This window comes from Cygnus atratus, chromosome 1 (assembly GCF_013377495.2).
Source record: "Cygnus atratus isolate AKBS03 ecotype Queensland, Australia chromosome 1, CAtr_DNAZoo_HiC_assembly, whole genome shotgun sequence".
NCBI classification, from domain to species: Eukaryota; Metazoa; Chordata; class Aves; order Anseriformes; family Anatidae; genus Cygnus; species Cygnus atratus.
Window position 1 is genome coordinate 63571231 of NC_066362.1, and position 24956 is coordinate 63596186.

The following is a 24956-nucleotide window of genomic DNA, read 5'->3' on the forward strand; positions in this document are numbered from 1 at the left end:
TGTGACTTTTATCTCTGACACCAGAAGAGAACTTCCCCTGGATGACCAGCAACACACCCCACTCATGGCTCATTCAGGCCATTTTTTCTGTTACTTTGCTTGACTCAGAAAGACCTATTGCTCCACCCTGGCACAGGGACACCACCTAACTAGCCACATCCTCTCATGCTGCTGAAAAACACAATTCATGCTGGCAGCTCAGTGGGCTTCACCATTACCAGAAGTGGATTGCTGCATATAAGCCACCTCTCAGCTCTTGATTACGTATCTGCTCTTTCACAAAGCTTAAGCAGTGTCTTTTCTGATTAATAACGATCCCTTTACCCGTGTCGAGATACTCCACGCACCACCTGTTCTTAGATTATGGTCTCAGCTATAGTACCCACATTGCAACTTTGCGTTAGCAAATCCAAATGAGTTTGATGCTTGAGCATGTTTCCCTCAAGGGTCTTTTCTGACTGGCCAAATTAGAAACTAAACACACTGGATCTATAAACCTGAAAAGAAAAAAAAAAGGTTCCACTTTCTTCCTGCAAACAGTTCAAGCAAGCATCTGGACTCAAACAGTTATGAGCACTGACACACGCTTCTGTCAGAATGGTGTCAACTGCCAGCAAGTAGTTTCTGAAAGGCAGTCTCAATGGCTCTTCCTTGCCTATTTTTATACTATATAAAAATATACATTTATAAAAATATATTATAAATTATTATTTATTTTATTATTATTAATCGATTATTGATCATATATAATAATTAAAATTATTAATAATATTAATTATTTATTGTTTATTATTATTTTATAAATATATTTATTTATAAAAATATATATTTTATATACTGTAGCCTCATTAAGCCAATGTCTATACCTTATATGTTTCTACCTCATCACAACATTGGAAACCAGTTCTTTGTATCTCTGGCTTCATCTGTTTCAAGTAAGTGAGAGGAAGCAAGTTTTTTCAGGAGGCCTTTTCTCAGGACCTTTTTTCATGAAGAGTCTTCAAGCCTTTTCTGAGCTTCAGCTGAAAGTTCCCCTTGATGTTCCTGAGAAGTCCCTTTCTCCACACAAACCTGCAAAGGTTTATTACATCCTGTTTTCCAATGCATTAATGAATGTAGTGAGCAATGACAGTCCCAACACTAACTGCTAAGCAATGCCAGTAGTAATCAGCTGCCAGCTGGACTTTGTACCACTGACCACAGACGGTATCGCTCTGAGCCAAACATTCAGCTAATCTTCAGCCACTAATGTAGGCCACTTATCCAAACTGTGTCCCTCCAATTTGGCTACAAGAATACAAACAGAAACCAAGTCAATAAGCCTTGTTAAAGGTAAACGTCCCTTTCTACACTCCTCCTGCCCACAGAATCAGTTATGTCATCATAGGAGGCCATCAGGTCAGTCAGGTGTGACCTACCATTTGTAAATCCATGGTGACTGTTTCAAATGACCTTACCCTTACCACGCTTGGGTAGACGTGGCTTCAAGGATGGTTCTACAATCTTCCCAAATAAATAGGTCCTGTAGTTCCCTGGATCATCTTCCTGCCTTTGAAAACGGTAACATGCCATTGGCCTTTTTCTACTTACCAGGGACCTCCCTTCCACCAAGTTGCCATGGCCTTTCAAGGATAGCAGAACAGGCTTGCAATTATGTTAGCCAGATCTCCCATCACCCTTGGATGCATCCCTTCTGGTTTCATGGACCTGTGCACAAACAATTGGCTGGAGTGGTCTTCAATTCCAACTTCCTCTGACATAGGTAGCTCTTCACTCCTGCAGACTAGACTGTCACTAGGCTCAGGACAAAGTAGGTCTGTCTGACAGACCTGACAGCAGAATAACAGAAAGTATTTCCCAAGTCTCTTATCACAGGGTCCGCTGCCCACAGAGCAACAGGATCACATTTTCATTTTTCTTCTTTGTGCTGTCAATGTACCTAAGGGAATACCTCTTGAAACCCTTCTGTCTGAAATGGTTCCCCACAGACTGGAGACTACTGTGTCTCACACAATGATCTTTACAATCATCCAATTTCTCCGTTCCAATTTGTCAGCTAGCAGTTGGGCACCTAAATGTGCATTATACTTCCACCCTTGATCTTAAATGGAATTCCTGGACCCATGAGCAGAGGGTGTGGGTGCTCACATAAGAGTGAGCACGACCTTCAAGACATTTTGGTACTTTCAGGGCCATGACAGGATCCACAGTTTGTACAATAACCCCACTGGTGACATTCATATTACAAGTCCTTTGAAATACAGGAAACATAAGACAACAGCCACATATTACATTAACAACATATCTTCAGTGCTAGTGAGTGCCCTCATGTTCATGTTCATCAGTTTTCTCCAAGCAACAGCACTTGTTTTTTCACAGTAGCCACATCTAGGTGGATGCCAGCATCTTGCCTGTCCCAGACCAAGGGCTAGTTGTACTATGGTGGCTTCAGTCAGCAGCATAAGGAGTAGGAGAAATGGAAATTGAGTAACAGCATCTGGCACAATTCTCTTATCCTGCAGGTACATGCAGCAATTATGCATTAAGTGTAGCACAGGCTAGAGGCCAACCGTAAGTGCAAAGTACTTTAAGTACAAAGGCTTACAGGATAACTACCTAGTCAACACACGAACCAAACACAGAAAGCCAGTCTACTCTAAAAATCCTAGCCATAACAAAGCAGTGCAGCAGTGTAAGTCGCAAGTCATCTTGCATACACTGTCACAAAGGCAGGCTCTTAACACCAAGGCTGGCTCCTTGGTGTTAGGGAGAAGGAAGATGGAACTGTCTGCATTGGCACACAAACTGGCATTCTTATGTACTGGATGCACAAGGCCAGTGAGCAAACTTCTGCACACACTTACAACATAGTCATCATGGTCCAATGGACTGAATAATTTCCTATTGAAAAGAATTCATCCAGCCACTTCAGTCAGGTTCATATATCATTATGCAGAACAAAATCCAAAATAATTCTCAGCAGGAACTGTGTTGCTGGCACTGGGTGTGCTTAAGGCTACAATGAATCTTCCTTAATGCAGCCAGTATAACACAGGTGCTAAACTCCCAAGAAAGCATAAAATAAAACCTTCTTAAGAGTTGCCAACATTGTTACAAAAATTCTCCAGCAGCAACTTCCAAACTAATACTTGGGCATCCATCCAGAAAAAACATAAGTTATTAGGACACATGGGCCAGACAGGGGAATTTAAAACCTCACAAATAGTTCCTTCATTTGAAAGAAGAAATCTACAAATGATGGAAGGGAAAACTTTTCTCCCAACAAAAGCCTATTTTTCTTAATTCAGTGTACGAAGAGACCTGGAAAACTGTAATGTTATGTGCTCCACTGGGTAACAGCATACAGGATCCCTACAAGCGTGCCTCTTCATGATAGGAGTAGCACTGAAAGCTCTTTAAGTACTGACACTAATTCACTTCAACACAAAACAGAAAATGAAAAAAAACAAATGAAGAGAAAGAAGTTCCTGATGTGTTTTCTGAAATATAAGCACATGCTGTTAGTTCAATAGATTCCAAAAGCTTAGACTCAAATCCAGTTCCCTCACTTGTATCTATGAAACCACTCAAAGGAGGAAGATCTGACAGTTACTCCAAAACTGTGTTTAATCTACAGGGTTATCTCTGGTGTTTATTTAACTAACTGCAATAAATATAACTACCTGCTTTTTAAACTAAAAAAAGACTAGGCATAGCCTGCAAAAAGTTTATTTCAAGTATAAAAATCATTCAGTGAAATATCTACAGAGTTTTTACTTTTATTATAAAGGCTTAAACAGATAAAAAGAAACAGATAACCACAATTCTGAAAAAAAAAATAATCAATTTGAAATTCTGAACAATGAAAAGACACTTAAACAAAAGGTATCCAACAAAAAATACAACTCACGTCACAGTGAACGTTTAGTCAAACATTAGCTAACATTTTATAAACAAAGGAATTAATCACAGTCTGGTTAAAGTGAGCATCATGGTCTAGACAGAAATGAATTCAAACTCCCTGCACTTCAACAATTGTGCTTTTCTTTCAAATGTAAAGAAAGTAGAAAGAGGGAGGAAGGGAGTGAAGAAGGGAAAAGTCTTCAGTGAACTATCAGTTTACAGCACTGTTTTCAGATGAAGAATTCTGAGTTCGATTTCTACAAGTTCTACAAAAATAGATGCAAGAAAACTGGGCAGCAGCATAAATACCTCATAGTATCCCCTTATCTTTACGTTTGATTTGGGGGTTTTATATCTGTATTCCAAGTATTAAAAAAAATGTTTCCACAAAAAAATAGAAAGCCTTGTTAGGAGCACAATAATCAAACTAGCATAAATAGAAAATAAAGGTGTAATGCCTAGGAATCCCTGCAATCCCTTTCCAGTAGAAATATTTTTCCACTGCCAGCAATGGAAAGTATCACAAGCATAACCTTTCCGGAAGCAGAAAAGAAAACAGATTATGATGATTTAAATGAGTTTGAGGTTTGTTTGTGCATCTTTTTTTTTTTGGTCAAGATACAGCTAACTCCTGGCTCTGTAAAAATAATTCAAATATGACAAAAAGAAACAATATATTTGACAATGACATTGTCAGCACCAAAGCCTATTTGTGCAATAAATACAGATTAAGCAAATTATCAGTTATTCACAATTATTAGGCAAACAGGGCTGAAATGTTGCCAACAACATAATGTATTTATCTCTCTCTCTCTACGTATATATAACTATGCAGAAATATGAAGTAAATACGAAAAAAAAATTGTAGTGTTGGCATTTTTTTCACCAATAATATTGAGTAAGACCTATGATACAGGAGTGCTATCTAGGCCTTTGCGTTACTTTTTTCCAGATACATTTTCCTGTAGGTCTGAAACATCTCTTTTGAGTCTTTGATTGGAATGTGAAGAGCCTCGCCATCTCCTTCCAGGATTTGTATGGCTGTATCAAGTGGAATACTGTCCTCAACTGAAAGACAGACAGAGAAGCAGGTTAAAGCAAAGGTCACCAAGCAGCTAGCTTGGGCTTTGCCTACAGTTTAGTTTAAAGCTCTGGCTGAATCTCAACACGAGTGTTATCTCTGATTTAACTGTACACATTTAAGCAGGAAAATACCATTGATCTCCAACTACACATTCTTATGACAATAAAAATCTCCACAAATCTTTGAAACTCTTATGTCTACTCAGTAGCATCCATTCTGGCAACAGAGATAGTAAAGAATCAGTCAAAATAGATACCGGCATGTTGTAAAGGAACACTTAAACCAAGGAAAGGGTATTCAACTTTTATTTCAAAATCAATAATCAGAGGGGCAGTTCACCTGTCGAGATCCCTTCCAGTTTTTTTTGCTTCACTGGATCATATTTTAACCAATCTTCTTTTTTACTCTTTACACCTATAAAGAAATGAAGAGATTTTTTTTAGGTTCCTATATGACAAGCGGTGGTCCCTATTCAGCATTAGGTTTCTAACATATACACTGCCACAGGAAAAAGGAAATTTTCTTTGGCTGTGAAGATGACTGCAAGAAGTGGTATGTACAACTTAAGATTTGTTTTTATTTAAAATCAAAGATAGTGTTTGACAACAAATACACTTCCGAATACACTGCTTAAAATGTGTAAAGACTGGGGATAAGAAGAGTAGGAGGGAGAGGAAGACAAAGTGAAGACAAAGTAAAGATGGCAGAAGTTACCACAACTAAGAAAGTGCTGTGGTAGCTAGAAAAAAAAAATGTGCAGGATATATTTGGCCCAAGACTCCTCCCTTCTTCGAGGCCTCACTCAAATCTCTCCCTCTGTCTACACAGCTGAATTTATACACAACCAGGCTAACACTGAATACAAATCAGATCGCCTTTAGTAACAACACCAGGGGAATCTGCTCACCACAAACAAGTCAAGCTATCTTCCACGAGAAGGCTAGAAAGCCTTCTTACAAAGTTATTTGAAACTGCCACACTCTAAAATAACTTCATTCTGTAAACTTTAAGGAAAATAAACAAAACCTGAAATTGAAGAAGTCTCACTTTTTTCAACTTAACACACAGCAAAAGTCTGTCAGTAAGCTAGACAAGCAATTTCAACCTTCAATTTCTACTCCCATGTTTTCACTGTCTGCAGTTTTGTATAACACGAATGAAAAAGGAATACTTTTCACTTGCAAAAATTTCTTAATTATTTGGGAAAACAAATTGTAAGTATAGCCAAAATTCTAGCAATGACTCAGTTTTACATACAAGTATTCTACCTAAATTCACAACTCTCAACCTACTCTGAACTGCCTACATCCATTTGAAAGTGGAAGAACAGAATTGCACGTGTATCTTACCTGCCACAGTGCTTTTCTCACTTTCCAGAGAATTCTTTGTACTTAAGCTTTCATCATCAGTAGCTGAATTTGTGAACAGTATCTCTGGACACAGTTTAAATTCAAGTACTTGTGGTTTCCATGATTTATCATCTTCTGAGAGAGAAGTATCTCTTTTTGAATCTGTGCTATTTTGTGACACTTTAGGCTTTAAATGCCAGACAGGTCTGACAGGTGATGTCTCTAACTTTGTCAGGTATATGCGTTCCTGTGCAGTACGTTTAAATGCAACTCTATTGAGATAATGTTTTTTTGGTTCTTTTTGAAGATGCAATTTTAATCTGTTCGTTCTTCTATTTAAATATAACAGATTTTTATCAGAAAATATTTTCTCAGAACACTTGTCTTTGTTTTGACCATCAAGATGTCTCTCTTTGTTAGAAAAGTAGTTTTTGGAGATGGTAGATCGACCCCTTTTTCTCTGTAGTTTAAGTATAGTGTGATCTGCTAATGAATTCCTAGGTTTCCAGACATTTTCTCCATTCAATTTTTTAGTCTTGTCACTATTTATCATGCAATTATATGAGCGCTGCTTGGAATTCTTTGCTTCGGGTTGTTTCAGTCTTTCATCTTCCACCTTTGTTTTCTTAGAGTCTCTCTTTCCAATAATATTGTCCTTCCTCTTCCGTTTGTATGACTCCTCCTGCGATGGATAAGCTTTTATAGATTTATGCGGAGAATATTTGTGGTTTCTTGACTTTAAGTCTTTACTGACAAAGCCTGGGAACTTCATAGTTTCAGTGTGATAACTATTCAGCTTTTTAAGTTTTTTTTCTGCTGATAATTTTGCTTTCTCTTTGGTATTAATTCCTACATTTTGTCCAAGTGTGTCCTTTTGTTTCCCACAGTTCTGTTCTTCACCCGCTTTCTCATCACAGATTTTTTTTTTTTGGCCTTGATGGGCTTCAGCGTGTTTAATTGCAGCAGTGTCTGATTTTGTACATTTGTGAATGTCTGTTCTGGATTTCATGGCCAAACCTGTTTTCATTTTATCTTTTGAAATGGAATCCACTTTGAAAACTCTTTCTTTTTTTGATGACTTTGTTATATTGTCTACATCCGTATGACCAGCTTTCTCTGATAACTCTTCTTCTGATGCTTTCTGATTATCTTTTTTTTCAGAATTAAATTCTTTCCCTAACAGTGGAGTGATACTACACATTTCTGGTTCTTCCTTACAGTTACTCCTTTTTGATTTATCAACATCTTTTTTTTCAGAGGAATTGAGTGGTCTAATTTTTTCTGTTTGTGTTGGAAGTGGTTTCTGTTCATCATCCATCTTTAGCCTGGCTTTTTTGTTCATTACAGTAGTATATTTGCATGTATCTTTTTTATTTTTGCGAACACGATTTTGAATATTTTCAGAAGTTGGTGGATTTCCTGCTGCACAGTTGTTCTTTAATATGGCATCAGATTTACTGTTGTTTTCTTGTCTCTCTGCAGAGCTGATATTTTCAGCTTCTGAACACTGATCATTATCATTTTTATCTGAACCAGAAGTTCTGCATTCACAAGAGCCCTGTGGCACTCCACCTAGTTCAGACAGCCAATTCATTAAACAACAATAATCGTCTTCCTTTCTGGAATTGGGTGGTGGCTGAGGGTTTTCTTTCTCCTTACATAGACTTTGATCAGGTTGAACACTGCTTTCGAGCTTCTCCTCCTGGGGTGAAGCCTTTTCAGGTTGAGTCAATGCTCTGCTGCTTTCACTAGAGGAACATGGCTTCTCTTCAGGAAATATTTCTTGCACCTGACCAGAGTTTAACAGTGCAATTTGTAGCTGATCTATTGGGTCCTTTAAATTAGACTTTTTGTCAGAGATTTGAGTCTCTTTTTGAGTTTGCTTCTCTGTCCGCTCAAGCACAGAATCATTTTGTAGTGGTTCTTTTGTAAGCAAATCAGCCCCTTCAATACCATATGGAAACTCTTTCACAAGTTCAGTCAGCTGATTCTTTAGATATTTAATAGGTTCTGCTCCAAAAAGGTTCACCTCTTCTTCTATGCTATTTTTAGTAGACGTGTCATTTTCTTTATTGACATCTGTTGTAACAGTGAACACATTTGTTTCAGCAGTCACACTCATCAAGAAATCTGGTGAACTTTGAGCTAACTCCTGGTCTAACCTAGGAATAATGTCCAAGTCATTTTCAGGATTTTTGAAAGATGCCTTTACCAGCATTTTTTCCTCTGAGGCAGAATTTGTTCTAGGAGGATTGCCACTGCTTTCTTTCTCAGAATGGCTGGTTTTGAAACTATCCAAAGTCCTATCTGCTTCACTAACGCAGCTAGATGACTCTTCCAATGTCTTTTGCAGCAAGGTCTCTCGCTGGGGACAGTTCTTGCTCAAGTCATTTTTATTCAAGTCCAGCAATTGCTCCTTTTGCCTTGGGTCAGGTGCATTTTCTCCTGATGAGGTACCGTTATTTAATGTATTTGTCTGAGGGACGGAGCTGAATATGCTTGCTATTTGTGGATTATAGAATGTATCACCTTCAACAAGAGAACATACACTAGAAATATGAAACATCTGTTCTTCTAAAACAGCTGTAGAAGTATTTCCTGTCTCTAACACTCTTTGCTTGTCTTCATGGTCTTTTTTACCTTCTTGAAAGATTTGACCGTAAAAATTCAGGCCCAATTCAGAAAGAGATGGCTTGTTTTGTAATCTGAGCTGTAGATTTTCTCCAGCATCTTCCACGGTTTGACAAAGGTTCCTTTGTTTTTCATCAAACACATCATTTGTACTCGTACTGTTTTTTACTATTCTCCTTCCATTAGCTGATTTGTTCTGTTGCAAATGTGAGTCTTCTTTCTCTACCAGAACACAGTCAGTGGGTGATGAATGGACAGTTTCTATTGTTCCTTTATCAGCACTTACCACAGTTAAAATATTTTTCCCCTCTTCTTGCAAGCTACGTATGCTTCCTGTGTCAATTACTAGACAGGTTTTATCTGCAGATTTTGGACACTTGTCTGCCTGCTCACTCTCTGTTACCTGTTTAGGAAGCACTAAAGGAGAGACAACTGCAACTTGGAGTTCAAAACCTTTTATCAAATTGCAGCCCAATGTGTCGTGTTTTTGTCCTACAGAGGCAGTTGTCAAAGGCAAGACCGCTTCATCTGTACTAACCGGAATATTACCTTGTTCTCTCTTACTCGTTGTGTTTTGGCTGTAAGGTAAGGGTGAGATCTGATTTTCTGTGGGGCTTTCATTTGACTGGCTATTTTGAATACTTGCAGGTTCTGAACCATGTTTTCTCCACAAGCCCAGGCATGCAGTTAGTTCTTCTGCAGAGTAACTACAATTGCTTTGTTTAAAACATGAATTTTCAGTAAGCTGTGCTTTTTTCTGAGCTACATCACTCTGGACTTTATTTTCATTAGACTGCACTGTTTCTGATACAGGAGTGTGAGTGTGGACCATAACTGTCCGCTCACCTTTCAGACTTGCTACATTCTTTTCTCTAGTGTCTTTTAATAAGCTTCCATCTGAGCCCTTTAAATCTACCCGGGGTTTTTCACCACAAAGGAGATTAGTCAGTATGTTATCAGCAGTAGCACCAGCTATCTTCTCTTTCAACATATTTGTGCTGCTCAATACAAACTGAAGAAATGATGAGTTCTCAGGGTAAGCTGATACATTCTTTGATGCATTTCTGACAGAGCTATTGGTTTGACTAAAACCTGATGTATTGTTGGAAGATGTGAGAGTTTTTTGAGAAGAAGCCAAGGCTGAAGCATCTTTCTGTCCCAGCATGGGAGCACTCTCAGGGTTATTTAATTGAGCTAGGAATTTGTTGTGAGAAGGAACAGGAAATGACCTTGATAAAAGGTTTCCCTGTTCTACCTGATGATTACTCCGAGTCACCTCTAATCCTCTGTTGTCAGCACCAGCTTTCTGTTTGTCATTTTTTTCTTCAGGTGAAGAGTTAAGAACAGGTTGTTGCTGAGTGTCTGTCCTCACTGCTTCAGATGGGGAAGGTGCTACATTTTGATTGGGCACCTGAGGAAAACTATTAGAGAGCACACTTTCATTACTGGCAGCAAGTGAGGGACTGCTCTTACATTGTTGTGAAGCTAATAGTTTTCTTTTATAATGATACATCTTTTCAAGCAGGATACATTTTCTTTTAATAGTGCGCAGTCTTTCAGCTTCCCAAGCTAGAGCATCCTCTGCTGCTTTCCTTTCATCTTCTCTTGCTGAAGAAGTTTGAGAATTAACAGGCGCGTTCACTGAACTACTAGTCTGACTTTCCTGAACTGAAGCAGGATCACATGGTGGCTTTGGAGCAACCACTGAAGAAAGAGTTGCCATTTCATGCAAAATATTATACAATTCTTTGGAAACTTCAGTGGATGGTGCAGACAATTCATTAAAAGTCTGATTTGCTGTCACATTTCCACTTGAGTTACAGGCATTCATAACTGATTGACTGACTTCTCCAGATTGCTGTGTCTGCCAGTATTGCTGAACACTGTTAATACCAGAAGCATTTTTTTGATCTGACAGGCACCTCTGTTGGCTGAAGGTATATCCAGTAGACACATTTTGAACTGCCTGTTGTACACCTAGCAAAGGTTGTGCTGCAGCTCTTGAATCACAGTTGGCAGGCAGCAAAGATGGTGCAGAACATCCACTAGGAGCTTCTGATCCCATCTGACTTGGTATATATTGTGGCAGCTGTGCATTTGCTGTAGTATTTTGACTTGGTGACTGTGAAACTTGAAATTGATTACTGGAGTAATATATTTGGCTTTGGACATGTTGCCCAGACGTACCAAGAGACAAAGAACTGTTCTGAGAATGGACATATTGACTGGATGACTGATTGACAGGTAAAGAAATGCTTTGAGATGAAGCAGGACCATTCATGTTACACTGTGGTGTGCACCCCATCTTTGAAGAATTAGTGCATTCGCGATTACTTTGGTATAACATCATAGCTCTCATAGAATTATGCTGTGATGTTTGTGACTGCACAGCATAACTGTTTGTGGTGGCATGCTGAGGTCCCTGAAGCATGTTCCGCAAGTTATTTCCATCGCTCATTTGAGAAGACAGGGGAGCTAACTTTCTATAGGAAGAAGTATGCCTACCAGAGCTTCGCCAAGAGTTCTGAGTCATCTCTGTCCGTGCACGTGACATTTGATCAGGAGGTTTTGGTGCAATTACTACATATGATGGTAGACACCGATTGACTGAGTATTCTGAGGCATGAAAATCTTTGCCAGCCACAGATGTTCCTGGTAAGGAAACATTGACAGTTGGTAGATACATCACTTGGTTATTTCTAGCATAACTGCATACATTTTCAGAGGAAAATGTATTTGTTTGAGGAAAAGCATGTGCTTTAGGAAGCAACTGAGTGTAACACACTTGTCCACTTTGCTTGTTATTCTGTGCATCAGCATTCTGGAGTGGTCTTGCATTCCAGTCCATCTTTTCTTGATTTCGTTTTCTTCAGTATAAAACCAAAATTCTAAAAACAAAATCAAAAATCAAACCTTAATCTTTCTATCAAAACTTATTTCGTTTGCCAAGAAGTAATTTAGAATGCATTACAAAGAGAACCACTCAACTTACATTGCTAGATAGAACAGCAACTCCTTTGGCACATCCAGTGGACATCAATTAATGTCAAGTTATGTAGATTATTTCCCAGAACACTGTTAAGTTACAAAGATACAGAACAGCAAATAACAATTCTATTGTCTGTTTAATGAATAATAAAATCCTGAGATTATTTTGCTAATTCCACTATCATTCAACTTTTTAATTTAATAATAGATTGCTCTATTTACCTTCTCATCTAAATCTCATTTTAAAAAATACATCTGTATAGCATGATATAATAAGCACAACTTAAGAGCAGAGCATAAAAGGACCCTAAAGAAATAATATAGGTCAGAGTTTTCATAGAAGACTGGACTTCAATTATTCATTCAAACGTGACAGAAGAAAGGAGAAAATGAGTGCGGGTTCAGTAAAGATCTCTCATAATAATGCACCCTGCTTGTTTTCATTTTACATGTCATTTTCTCTTCCCTCACTCTGTGGCCAGTTACTAATTTTTGAGAAATACAAGTTATGACACTTGTTAACAACACATGTAGCTACAAGGAAACCACCCCAAATTCTGTTAAGTAGCATTAATTTAGCAGTCTTGAAGGCATGAAGTATGAGGATGACATCATCATCATCATCACTTTTTCAGCTATTGCTGTAAGTACACCTGCAGGAGGCAACAGTCATAAATCCGTAACTCTTCATGTGTTATATTCCATAGTTTACATTGATTTACAAGCCCAGCTGGGTGAGTATGTTACCTGTGAATGACCAACAGAAAGATGTTATAGCCAGTATCTTCAAAGCCTTTTAGCCTTCAGAAATTTTGGTCTGATTTTTTTGGGTGGTCCTCTGGGGACCCAGGAGTTGGACTCGACGATCTTTGTGGGTCTCTTCCAACTTGGATATTCTATGATTCTCTGAAAAAAAACAACCTTGGTAAGTTCCTCTCAGTACAATCAAACCCACCTAGGTCAGAACCAACAGCCTACTTTGTGCTGGGCGTTACCCTCAATTTCTCTACAAAATATTTCACATAATTTCTCCCAGGTCAACCAAGGCTCCTGACTTTCTAACATGAGTTCTTTCAGATTAAGTCTCTCTTGATTTTAAATTCAGAATTAGAAACGTAACTCAGATCTAGCTGATAAAAGCCACAAAGTTAAAGCCTTCTAGTTGATTATCCAGGTGTTATTATGAATGGTAAGACAGCTGTATCTCTTCACTCTCTTACTTAACTTCCTGTGCTCTCAGAGGACAATAATACAAAATGAAACTGGAAAGCAAAGTTGCATATGGAATTTGAAAAAAAAAAAAAAAAACTTTACAACTGCACAAATCATCCAAGATTAACAACAGTATTAAGGCAACATTTAAAGTAGTAAAAGAAGCTTAGATGAGAACAGAGGCTTTTGTACCCAAGCTAAAGATTTCAGACATAATATTTGACTGGAGATTTCCTGATAAATAATCATGGGATAAAACAATCATCTCCTTGAAAAATAGCTGCTGAAGCTACTTAATACACTCACATTCCAGAAGTATGATTTAGATGTGTGAACAAGACTAAAGTGACATCCAGTAGTAATTACAAAATCCTCATGAAACAGGAGAAACTTTGACTACATGCAGTGCCCAACCTAGTCAAGAGTAAAACCCAATTCCTGGCACTGTCAAGACCATACAGATGAAGAACACAGCCTTACTTCATAGTTGCTAGCTGAATTAAGACAACATTAAGCCTTTGTAGTAGAGCAGCTCTCTCCCAACTCTCCCCCAAACATCACTCCTTTGTTACCCATATGCCTGGTCTATGATTCAGGGAAGAGCTGTCACGGCATCATTCCTCTGTTATCTACAGAGTGTGGTGGAGCCTGACACTGCATCATCCCTGTTATCTCTACACTACAGGCACGGGACAATCAGGGCTCCCCCAACTGTATCCAGTGCTCCTGTGACATGGCTAATTGATGAAGGCATTATTATATGCTAAGAGGGAGTTTCATAACCTGAATCATAGCCAAAACGGAAAAAGACCTGAGCCATGACAAATTACTGGCTTAAAGTCAATCATCTCGTGGTCCTACAAACAACAATCCCAAGTGGGAGCCCTTTGAGCTTTCCAGAATCGCAGTGGGCTGTGACCCAGGAACTCCCGCTGGAAGGGATGCCTCTCAGGGAAGACTTCTGCTGACTGCTGATGCATAATTGGGAAGAGTGAGCATTGCACTCTTAATAAGGTGGAAGTCCTTAGGCACGCAACTAACTTAAGAAACCCCTGATACCCTGCAGTAAGTCTCGTGTGAACCTTGCCATTCTGCAATCTTTGTTAGCTCTGTTCCATCTATAATTAGACTCTGTTAATTGCTATATCATATCTAACAGCTTCGAAGTTTTAGACATCACATAAATCCAACCTCGTAATCATCACCCAAGTGGCAATAAATTTCAGTCACTGCTAAATATGAGTTCATCTGAGTAACATTACAACAGTCTCCAACTGTGATCACAACCTGAAGCATCATGACTTTAATACAACAAAACATGCTACGTAAAGTGGTATTCAGCAGAAAGCATTTGTCTTACGAAGAACGGCTGAGATCAATATCAGTACAAGACTTCAAAAGACAAAGAGAAGACCACTCTTCACACATGCCTGCATCATTCACCTGCTACATTCTCTTCTTGACCAAAAGCCTCAAAAATCATCAGCATCTACTTGGGCTACTGCCAGTTTTTCATTGAGGGTGCACATAAAGGGAATGGAGTGACCCAGTGAATGCAGGAGTAACAGCACAACCCTTCCACAAATCTATTACGCAACTAACGTGGCTATACCTAGATTTCTCCATAAGATAGTTTAAGGCTTGCCTCTGACCTCTGTACTACACAGTGTCCCTGAATCACCCTTCCGAGAAATGCCACATTTCACTTGCAGAGAGATCTGAGAGGAATTTGGGCCATCAATATAGGTAACAGTAAGTTTAACTGGAGTGGGCTTTTAGACTAAAGTTAAATATTCAAGGGGAAAAAGAGTAATACATTCAAACAGTGGAAAATTGTTTCCTTTGGTTTTCTAGTAACCTTTATCTACACAAAACATTGTCTAAATTCATTTCTGATAGAAGGCAGAAAAGTCTGCCAACCCAGAGCAAGTATTTACCATTTCTGTAATGAGACAGGGCAGTAACTAAACTGCTGATTTAACATTAATATACTTGGCATTTTGACTAAATACTAAACGCACCACTAGAGCAAATAAGACACTTGCATAGCGATCATCAGGTAAACTGCTCACCTGGTCATTGGTTTCTATGATTCACGGGGGGACACGGACTCCCGGTCCAAATGGAGCGAGCAAGATTAGAAGCCAACAGATCGCAGAAACCAAAAGTAACAAAAAGATTCCTTGCCAGCTACGGGTAAGGCCAACTTTAAAGGATCACAGCATTGAAGATCCCACCACCTGATGGCGGGCGATGCAACTCAACGGTAATACAGGCAAACTTTCTTGACCAGACTACCTATTACACAAGGACGGATGCCCCTGAAGCCTCCATGCCATGAATGTGAACTCCTAAGGGCCAATAGAGGGATCTTGCAGACCTTAACAGGTTGGGATAACTCATTCTGGGGTTGCTCCTATAACCAACTCCTGACAAATGGGCTGGTTAACACCTGGTAAGATAAGAATGAAAACATAGTGCACATGCTCTTATGAAAATTTGCAACTGGCTCATCACCAACCAAGGACAGAAGTCTGGATGTAGGGTATAGAATTACACGACAAAGTTTATTTGTGTGTATGAGGTGACTCAATTGGAATTGAGCACACCACTCAGACTTCACATACAGCCTTTATGCTTTTTCAGATACTTATAGTTGTGTATGGTCATCTTGTCTCTATATGACACATGCATTCTTAACTGCTTACACAGTTTTGAAGCATAACACACTGTTTTCTAGCAGTCAATTCTTCATACGCTCTTGCTGGCCCAAGGATAAAAGGAGATCTTATCGTTATCATGCAGCCTTACTGGCAGCAAATTGTGAGGTGCAGCATGAGCCCACCTGGACTGCTGGGGACAGTCTGATGGATGACTGCATTTGTTATACTGCTCACTCCAGCAGGCAGTTTATCAAGACCCACTTCACTGCCCCCAGACTTATAAAGTCAGTCTCCCACAGGTTTCTGATGTCATGAAATCCATATCTCACGAGGCTGGATTAGGTTCCCGGACCTAGCAATTCTATACAGAACTTCAAGACCTTCTGGTAAAATTCCATCCACTCAACATTTGCAATAGTATTAGGCTGTAGAGTCGATACATAGTACGACATCTCTAATACTTAAGATTTTTTGTCAGTGCACACTGAGGTCAAAAACAAGTTAATCTGAAGGGCATTTCCTCAGAAATGATCAAGTCAAAAGGCAGACGATCACCTAGATTAAACAGTATCAGGGAAGTTCAAAGATGCTTTTAAAATAAAATAGGAATCATCCAGAAAAATATAAAAACAGCATGAAAATTTGTATCAAAAGGAAGACACCCTGAAGTGGAAACAGCAGTAGTCAAGAACAACATGATACTGCCCACAGTCGCTTTGCCAACATCACAAACTCTACTTGCACCAAAAAGCACCTTCTCCATCAGATGCCTTGAACAGCCCAGCTCACATCCAGCTAGTGTAGCTGACAGTGCAGGAAACATGTAGGAACCCACACCTCAGGCATCTGTATGCAAACTCACAGGATGCCTTCTCACCAGCATGTGAATCAGCAGGCTGCAGGGCACAGCAAAGGCTCATATAGAGATAGAGCACACCCATCTCCCACAGAAGCGATGTGCAAGAAGAGGGCATGTGCTTATAACCCATACTTTGGGGGAAAAGAAGGGAGATGAAGCACTTTGTGGGGTAAAAGGGTTTTGTTTTTTTTAGAAACGGTGGATGCTTAACATTTCATGGTTTATTTGTCACATTACTAATTTTCCTTCTGAAGGTATCATCAGTGGATTCCCAGTTAATTACATGTTGTTAATAACTGATTCGATAATAAACAACAGGAATAGAATGGTTCTCTACTAGCTTACCAAAACTGTACGTTATTTTATCTGGGCAAATTTGTGTACTGTAGTTGTACACTATAGTGCTTGGTCTATTAGAAAAATCATTAACGTTTGCACAGTTATGGTCTCTGTGCTTCTGTAGTACACTGTTACACATTTTGCTTCTGGTAACAGACGGACCTTAAGCATGATTAGAGGAAGTAAACTATTCACCTGGAAATTAGGGACCTCAACAATTCAAAAGTACCATAGGAAATAACCAGCAACAGGAGATGACAAGAATGATGAAAATTAGGGAATATTTGATCAGATGCCCCATGCAGCACTCGGACCAGCAGACTGGTAATTTAACCCAGCCTAGCAAAGAAAACTCTGTGACATAGCCTTTGATTACCATTTTAAAGGAAGCAGCCATCAGTAGACCTCGCTGCTTTCCAAAAGCATTTAAGTTGACTTCACCCAAGCCCACCGATAAGGGGGAAGCTAGCATTGTACGCTGATTTGAATGGCAGTCAGGGAAACCCAATACTTACCAGCATGAGAGCCAGCACACGGCTGGCCTTCTTCCCGTCAGGGATCAGGATACAGGAGCACAACTTCTCCAGCGTAGCTGTCACGGGGCTCCACAAGCAAGCACCCACACAGCCACTTGCTCACTCTCAAGCGGAACAGGGGAGAAAACTGGAAGAATAAAAATAAGAAGACTCATGGTTTGAGATAGAAAGCTCACTAGGTGAAGTGAAGCAGGAGACACAGGTTGTGGGGGACAAGCAGCACAAAGGAGATCACCCGCTGTCTCCCTCAGAAGACTGATGGCCAGCTGCTCTCTGAGCATGCCACCTTGGAAGCCACACACCCTCCATCCCCCTGTTTTTACTGCCAACCATGATGTTGTACCTTGATGTTATATGGCTGGTATGTCCCAGGTATGTCCCCTCCCAGCTCGGCCACTGGGTAAATAGGCCTTGATGCTGCCCGAGCACTGCTCAGTAATGGCCAAAATACTGGCGAGTTATTAAGGCTGTTTTAGCCACAAAGCCACAGCAACATCATTTGGGCTACCATGAAGGCAGATAACTCCATCCCAGCCAAACCCTGTACAAAGCTGCAAGATCGTGTCTAATATGCACATGCGATAAGTTTATAAATTGCCTTTGCTGCGTATGTAGTGCCTTACTTAGCCAACAGGTATACAAATTAAGGGCTTGACTATTTCCCTGGTACAACAGCTTCCATGCTAGTCAATCAACTATCACAGCACACCTTGCTGAAACTGGGAGCACAGAAGGCATTAAAGGTACCGACTGCTGCAAGAGGATCCTTGTGCTCCAGTGCCACGGCTGCCATAGGACAAACCAATGGAGAACGCAGACAGCTCTGGGGCTGTCCTATGACCATTGCCCCATGCCATACAAGTACAAATAAACAAGACGTGAACATAAATGGCCAAGAATTACTGCATGGCATAGAAAGTCGTGACAAAAAAAGTTGTTCAGCTGCTTCAAGTTTGGAAGACAAGGATTTAAATGTAGCAGTTAACTCGTAAATATACTACTTACCGGCATTTAGCTATTGAGCCTCATCTGTTTGGATAAATACAGACTGACATAACCAGATTTAGCCCTACAACTCTCCTCCCAAGCCTCTGCTTTTCCTGTTTTAGTCATTTAAGGCTTCAGCTTCTGTAAAGACCACAGTATTTCAGTTTCAACAACAAACTACAGACAAGATTCAAAATACAATAAAAATTGACCTTCTACGAAACACTGAACAGCACCTGTGCTAGAAAATGGACTCATACAGCCCCATTTTCACGCTGACAGTAACAGCTCCTTAGTTAGCCGAAGCACCACATCATTTTCTACTTGAAAAATACAGGTTGCATATCCAAGTCAATCACAAATTGCCAGACAGATTAACTGGAAGGCAAACTCAAAACCCTGTAGAAACAGAGGGGATAAAAAAAGTAAAATAATCACAAGAGAAAAGTCATCAACATTTAGACTACTGCTATCAAACCATCAGAATCTGCAGGTGCTTTATCTGCCCTCTTCACCTCCCAGAGGACTGCTGTTGCAGTGCAGAGAGCACTTGGGTAATGTGCTGGCTTACACCCCTCCAGGACCACTACAGGTTTTCTCAAAATAAAGAGACGAATTTGGATTAAAACAGCCCAATTTGAAGAAGAAAGCGCCTTACCCACCATTCAATCAAAATATGGCCAAGTTGTCTGACTGAAAGTGACTCAGAAATTATGTAACACACAACGGGCTCTCTATATGCATACATAACATGTCACAGAGTGGGGTGAACAAACTAACATTAATCTGAACGCAAGATTTCCAAAGCTGCATATGACTTGCAAAACCAAAGTTCTGCATAGGAGAGGTGCAGTGCTTTATCCAAGATCTCAATAAGAAAAGCACAACAGTAAATAGCATTAAAAAATTGCTTTATTAATGAGCTAGAATAATAAGAAGAATATAAATAGTAAGCCTTAAATGCCTTCAGATACTGGGAACCCCGCTTTTGTGCTGCATTGGATGGGCCCCAGAGTCCTTGGCAAGCTGTGCAGATCTGTCTCTTGAGAGGCTCAGTCTCTGTCCTGTACTGTGGTACATTATTTCATGCAGGGAAGTGAAAAAAAAAAAAAAAAAGTCTTATTTTGACAGATAGGAATGTTCTCTTTCAAGATATTCATCCACCACAGTGCACCAACTGGCACCAACCAGCATGTATCCGTCCAGCACAGATGCAGGGCTGTAACCAGGTCTCTGACCCTTACATTGTATACATGGGGTCAGAGAGCAGCTACTCATGTTAACATACAGGCTTCTCAAGCCTTGAGCACGGGGCCCAAGAGAGCTGACAAAGCTTGCTTGAGGTCACCAATTCCTCCAGCACACTGTCTTTTGTAAGGCTTCCAATACAGTGAACAAGAAAACAATATATCTCTGGAACAGAGAAGCTAGTAGAAGCAGAGTGCACCAATATTTGAGTGATGGTAAACAAAACAAGTTTAATTTGTTCATTCCTTTCTCTGACATATTACTCCACATGCAATAGAGCAAGTCATCACAACTCTATAGACTTGAAGGCACCTCAACCACTACTTGAGCCAGGTTTTTTATGCGTGTTCCTTTGACCAAGAAGACTTGCATTGACTGTTGAAAGCAGCCTTGGGTGCAGCAGCCTTGGCATTGTGCCGCCAAGGGAAGACAATCATCCTTCCCCCCCATCTGAATCAAGTAAGCAAGAGGCAGAAAAGTGAGGGTAGTATTGCCTTGTACAAAGAGAAAAGAAAATGGCACATGGGGAAGCAGAGGTGGGATGTGTTGCCTGGTTAAGTCTAGACAGTGTTTCTGCAATTCGACAATAAGTGAAGGACAGTCCAACCAGGGAATTTGGAATTCCTCAGCCCCATCAGCTGGTTGAGTCACTCATCCAAAGAAGCCTGATACCCAGGCTTATGCAAGCCTTCCTGCATCCCAATATTAAGTTTAAAGATTAAGCTGGATTTACTGACTGAAGTTCAGCCCAACGTTACTGGATTTACTCTCATTTTAACCCAGATAATTGTACTACTGATTAGTATTCCTTAACAATGTGTTAAAAGAAAAAAAAAAAAACAAGCATAGGTGGTGGGAGTCCCTTTCAACCCAGACAATAGTGCTACCCATTTATAGTTGTTAGTGTACCATTATTTTGAGATTGTTTATCCTTAATGCTGTTGATCTGATGTCTGTTACCATAACCCCAATTTATAACTCAATCAGGCTTCCTTAAGACCCTGTACTCTGGTATCAAAAGGATGCAACATACGGCATCACAACCAGCTGACTGTTTTGGAGCCTTGCCCTGCTTGTGGACACCAGATTGTTTATGGTAGGAAGAATCCCTTTCCTTTGCTACTTTGATTAGATAAAGTCGGAAGGAAAAAATCATGAAGGGAAAGTTATCCTGCCTATTTCTTTTAGCTTACTGTCTTAGAAATACTGAGCTCCATTTGAATGTGGCTGAAGCCCCACATTGTCATCCCTAAAAATTGATAAGCTACAGCCCAGTAGGACATTTGATCTGCAACAGGTAAGATTCTCACTAACGCCTGTGTTAGATGCCTTCAAGCTATTTTGGAGTAATGAGACCACCACATGGTTCCCATGGTGGCATGATGTGCCCAGGGGAAGCTTCAGAGGCAGCTGCAAGATGCAGGAAAAGGAGCTTCTGAAACAAAAAAAAATGTAAAGGTTTATATATTGACCAAGACTGGGTCAGAAATATTTGGTCCAATTTGAATTCAGGCAATGACATGTCAGATTCCCCCCCTTCCTGAACCCTGACTGAACTTATTAATCTGACAAACTATTAAAATTCAATATGATGCCAATGGAGGAATCACAAGTTTCTCTACAAACTCTTGCACATGCATAGACCTACCCAAATTAAGCAAGCACTATTGCCAATCTGTTACTGTGGGTTAACTTGTCTTGCAAACACACCACATAAGGGGAAGACACCATCTGAATTTCAGAACTTGAAGCACAGACCCTCACCTCAGAGTTTGGGATCCAACTATAAATTCCAGCAGAAAATATATACTCTATGTTTTGGGCATCACTAGCATACATTCAAAGAGAAGTGCCTGAAGATAATCAAGGATCCCCAATTATTCCCCGGCCAATCCCACAAATCTGGAATTAAGCAGAGCTAGGTTGGTTATCAATCATGCTTTAGATGTAGACACTGGGGCAGATGAAGACCTATGGGGGTATCATGGATATCATCCTAGTGAAGCCCAGCAGAACCCACTAATCAAAAAAAAAAAAAAAAAGAGGGGGTCCTGGTCCTCTCAGAGCCCACTACAGTCAATAATACATGCTAGACTTACAGGCCCAGTGTCATGTGGGCCTTACAAGTTCAGTGTCATGTGGGCATTTCAACCACTTGAAAAAGGAATTTCTGCTGTGCCCATTCCATCACCTTCCCAACTCTCTTAATAGTTAACTGCCCTCATATCCTGGCAGTTAAATATCCCCCCAAACCCACGAAAAAGGGCGCTGACCCAAAGCGGCCTGAAGCACGGAAAGCCAGTTTGGCCCTGGGCATTCCCCAACAGGCAATCCAGAGTCCCAACATCTGTTTTACTGGCTCTTGTCAAGAACCCTCAACAGTACCACAGGTTTTCCTACCAGAGCCTTAGCAAGGGCCCTGGTGGCCCTCCTGCCACTTCATCAGCTAGAAACTGGGAGAACCCCAGTCCTGCATTACTCGGACTTAGCAGACACAAAATTAACACCATAGGGGGACTGGTCAGAACCTAATGATCCCTCTGAGGTGGCATGTAGGGTGCAGATTATAGGGATTTCTGATCCAAAGGTAGATGTCACCATCAATGATAACATCTGTGTTGCCTCATTGATAAATGTGCTCAAAATTCTGCAATCAGTAAATCAGTCTGGAGGGGACTGATTTCCTCGCAACCTATAGTAGTCCATGGGTTCACAGGAGCCCCTCCAACCCTTCCTGTAGTCAGTCAAGTGCTACTTCCCTAATGGGCAGATGGCCCAAGGATCTGCAATTTTGGGAGGTTCTAAAATCTGTTGTGGAGTAACCTAAATACAGTTCTGACAAGGTCAGGGTAGAAGCAGTTTGTTGCTATAAGGGAGAACACAGCAGCAGTGACATGACTCCGATGATATGAACTCTGCCCAACTGGGACAGTTGTTGAGTTTATATAACTTCAGATTAGCCAACTCATTTTTTTCCACAGAACTACAGTGTCAGGTAAGCAAGATGTAGTAAATTACAACAAAGAAAGGTAACATATGGATTGCTTCAGGTAAGGAAGCTCTACTCGAGGCCAAACCTTTCATGATGCTCAAGGAAAGGTACCGTCTCCTGGTACTTCTGAACAAAAGCTCCCCCTAGTTCACATACTCCAAGAAGCACCTCTCCTACCTCCGATGATACATGCTGTTAATAACCCGGGAACTTGCACGCCCAAAAGCCCAAAACCTCTCCTCTCACAGAATTTGAAGAATATGGAGTACTCACTGGGGCTGGTACTCTCTACTTCTGCACTTGACACAAGTCTTGCAAGCCTTGATGTGATCATTCCTTGAACTGACAGCTCTAATGATGGAGCAACAGGCAAGCACCCAATGCCATGAAATCTCTGACAGGAAAATGATGGATTGCATCACAGTCCAGGAGACTACAGGATAAGAAATCTGAGCTTGACTACGAGTTAATCACTTTATCTAATATATATGGCACCTCATCCCTTTGGTATCTTTGGTATTCAAGGAAAAGCCATCACAGTATCATTCCTCTGTTGTTTGCAGAGTGTGGTGAAGCCAGATGCTGCCTCACTCCACTGTTTTTTGTACAATACAGGCACTGGATGATTGGATGATCTGGCCTCCCCCCTGACTGCATCTGGGCCCCCCCTGGCATGACTAGTTGACAAGGGCACAATTACATGCTACAGGGAAGAGGATTGCACAATCTGAACCATAAGCACAATGGACTGTAAACAAAGTGAGAAAGACCTGAATCCTGGAAATATATTCACTAAAAGTTAATTATCTCACAATCTTATAAGTAGCAAGAACTCTCTGAGCTCTCCAGGGACCACAAGTGGGCCGCACCCTCAATCTCCCTCTGAGCTGCACCCATTCCCCTTTTTAAAAACCCCACCTAGCCAGTGCACAAAGGGTCTTGGCATCTGACCATTGAGTACCCAGGCATAACGTTTGTCTCCTCTCCGCCTCATACAGAGAGGTCCCAATAGCTGATAATCAGCTCCATTTACCTTCCTTCTTATCTATGCATTGTGATTTGGGGTGTTAAGGACATGCTCTTCTTGTGGCCTATCCCCTTAAACAACTGTGTTCACTTTAACTTATACTTGGAGTGACATGTAGTATACCTTTAATCACTTACCTTAAGGCTACTGCCAGAGTCCTACCATTGCTTGTGGCATCTTCATCATTAGGTGAAACTTTTCCCACCATCAGTATATCAAACAACATTCTCCTAGGCAAACCTACATGGGAACCTGTTGCACAAGATCTGATCCTTAATTTCAACCCTCAAACACTGGGATCTTTCTATTCCTCCTGGTAAATTCCAGGGTCCTGCCCAGAATGTAAGTCTTTTTTCGGAGTCTTCTTGTGTGCTGGTACCACAGGTATTCCTGAAAGCACTCTACAGTAGTTTTTTGTTGTTGTTTTGTTTGTTTTTAACCCAGCCTATTGACTCCTCCAAACAGAACCTTCAGAGCCTCCTAGACACTTCAAACTTCTGGTGCGACATGGCCTTGTGTTTTAGTCTGCTTGTCTGTCCTCCCTATTCCTTCTGTTCCTTCCACCTGGGACTGGAAAATGAACCATCAACAGGCCCTAACCCTTCTCTCAAAAGGTATTCAATAATGTCAGTATTTGGGACCCCTCACTTCTACTGGTGGTCCGCTACAGTGAAAACAGTGCTTAGAGGGCCTACCCCTAAACCAATCCATTTGCCAGCAAGGGGCAACAAGGTGTGCAAACCCTCAGATTAGGAATGTGAGTGTGCTTTTCTTGCCACCTTCCTTGTCCTTTCTGATATTGACAGACTCCTTGGGGATCACCCCCTTACACATATGGTTGTACATCCTATTCTTCACAATGTCCTTTGCAGTGTTCCTTTCCCTGAGGGATGTGCACAATCCATTACCATTCAACCTCAGGCTGTTGGTATCTCCACCACCAGAGCCCAACTTTTCAGTCCCGAACATTTTATTCTCGCTCCCCTCTCCTTCAAGCTACCTGTGGTCCCCTCAGACTCACCTGTTACAGAGGCCCCTCCTTTCCCCATTCCGCAGAAGGACATCTGGTTTACTGATGCCCCTGCAATCCTTCATCATGTCTGGTTCAGGCATGCCGCTGCCATCCATACTACAATGA

The 24956-nt window shown here is 40.6% G+C and overlaps 1 protein-coding gene across 3 annotated transcripts in view; it reads right to left on the reverse strand.

The window, feature by feature from the left end:
• Positions 1-3628: 3628 nt before the first annotated feature.
• Positions 3629-24956, reverse strand: part of RESF1 (retroelement silencing factor 1) — a 28438-nt gene continuing 7110 nt past the window's right edge. The window contains exons 2-7 of one of the 3 annotated variants that reach the window (XM_035550766.2): positions 17544-17691; positions 12703-12861; positions 11960-12042; positions 6337-11855; positions 5327-5401; positions 3629-4971 (exon numbers count right to left, since the gene is read on the reverse strand). In XM_035550766.2, the coding sequence (XP_035406659.1) occupies positions 4829-4971; positions 5327-5401; positions 6337-11815 (5697 nt within the window). In that variant the 5' untranslated portion in view covers positions 11816-11855; positions 11960-12042; positions 12703-12861; positions 17544-17691 and the 3' untranslated portion in view covers positions 3629-4828. Of the gene's footprint in view, positions 5402-6336; positions 11856-11959; positions 12043-12702; positions 12862-17543; positions 17692-24956 lie in introns of all 3 variants that reach the window. The other 2 variants (XM_035550767.2, XM_050708169.1) reach the window with 2 other exon arrangements.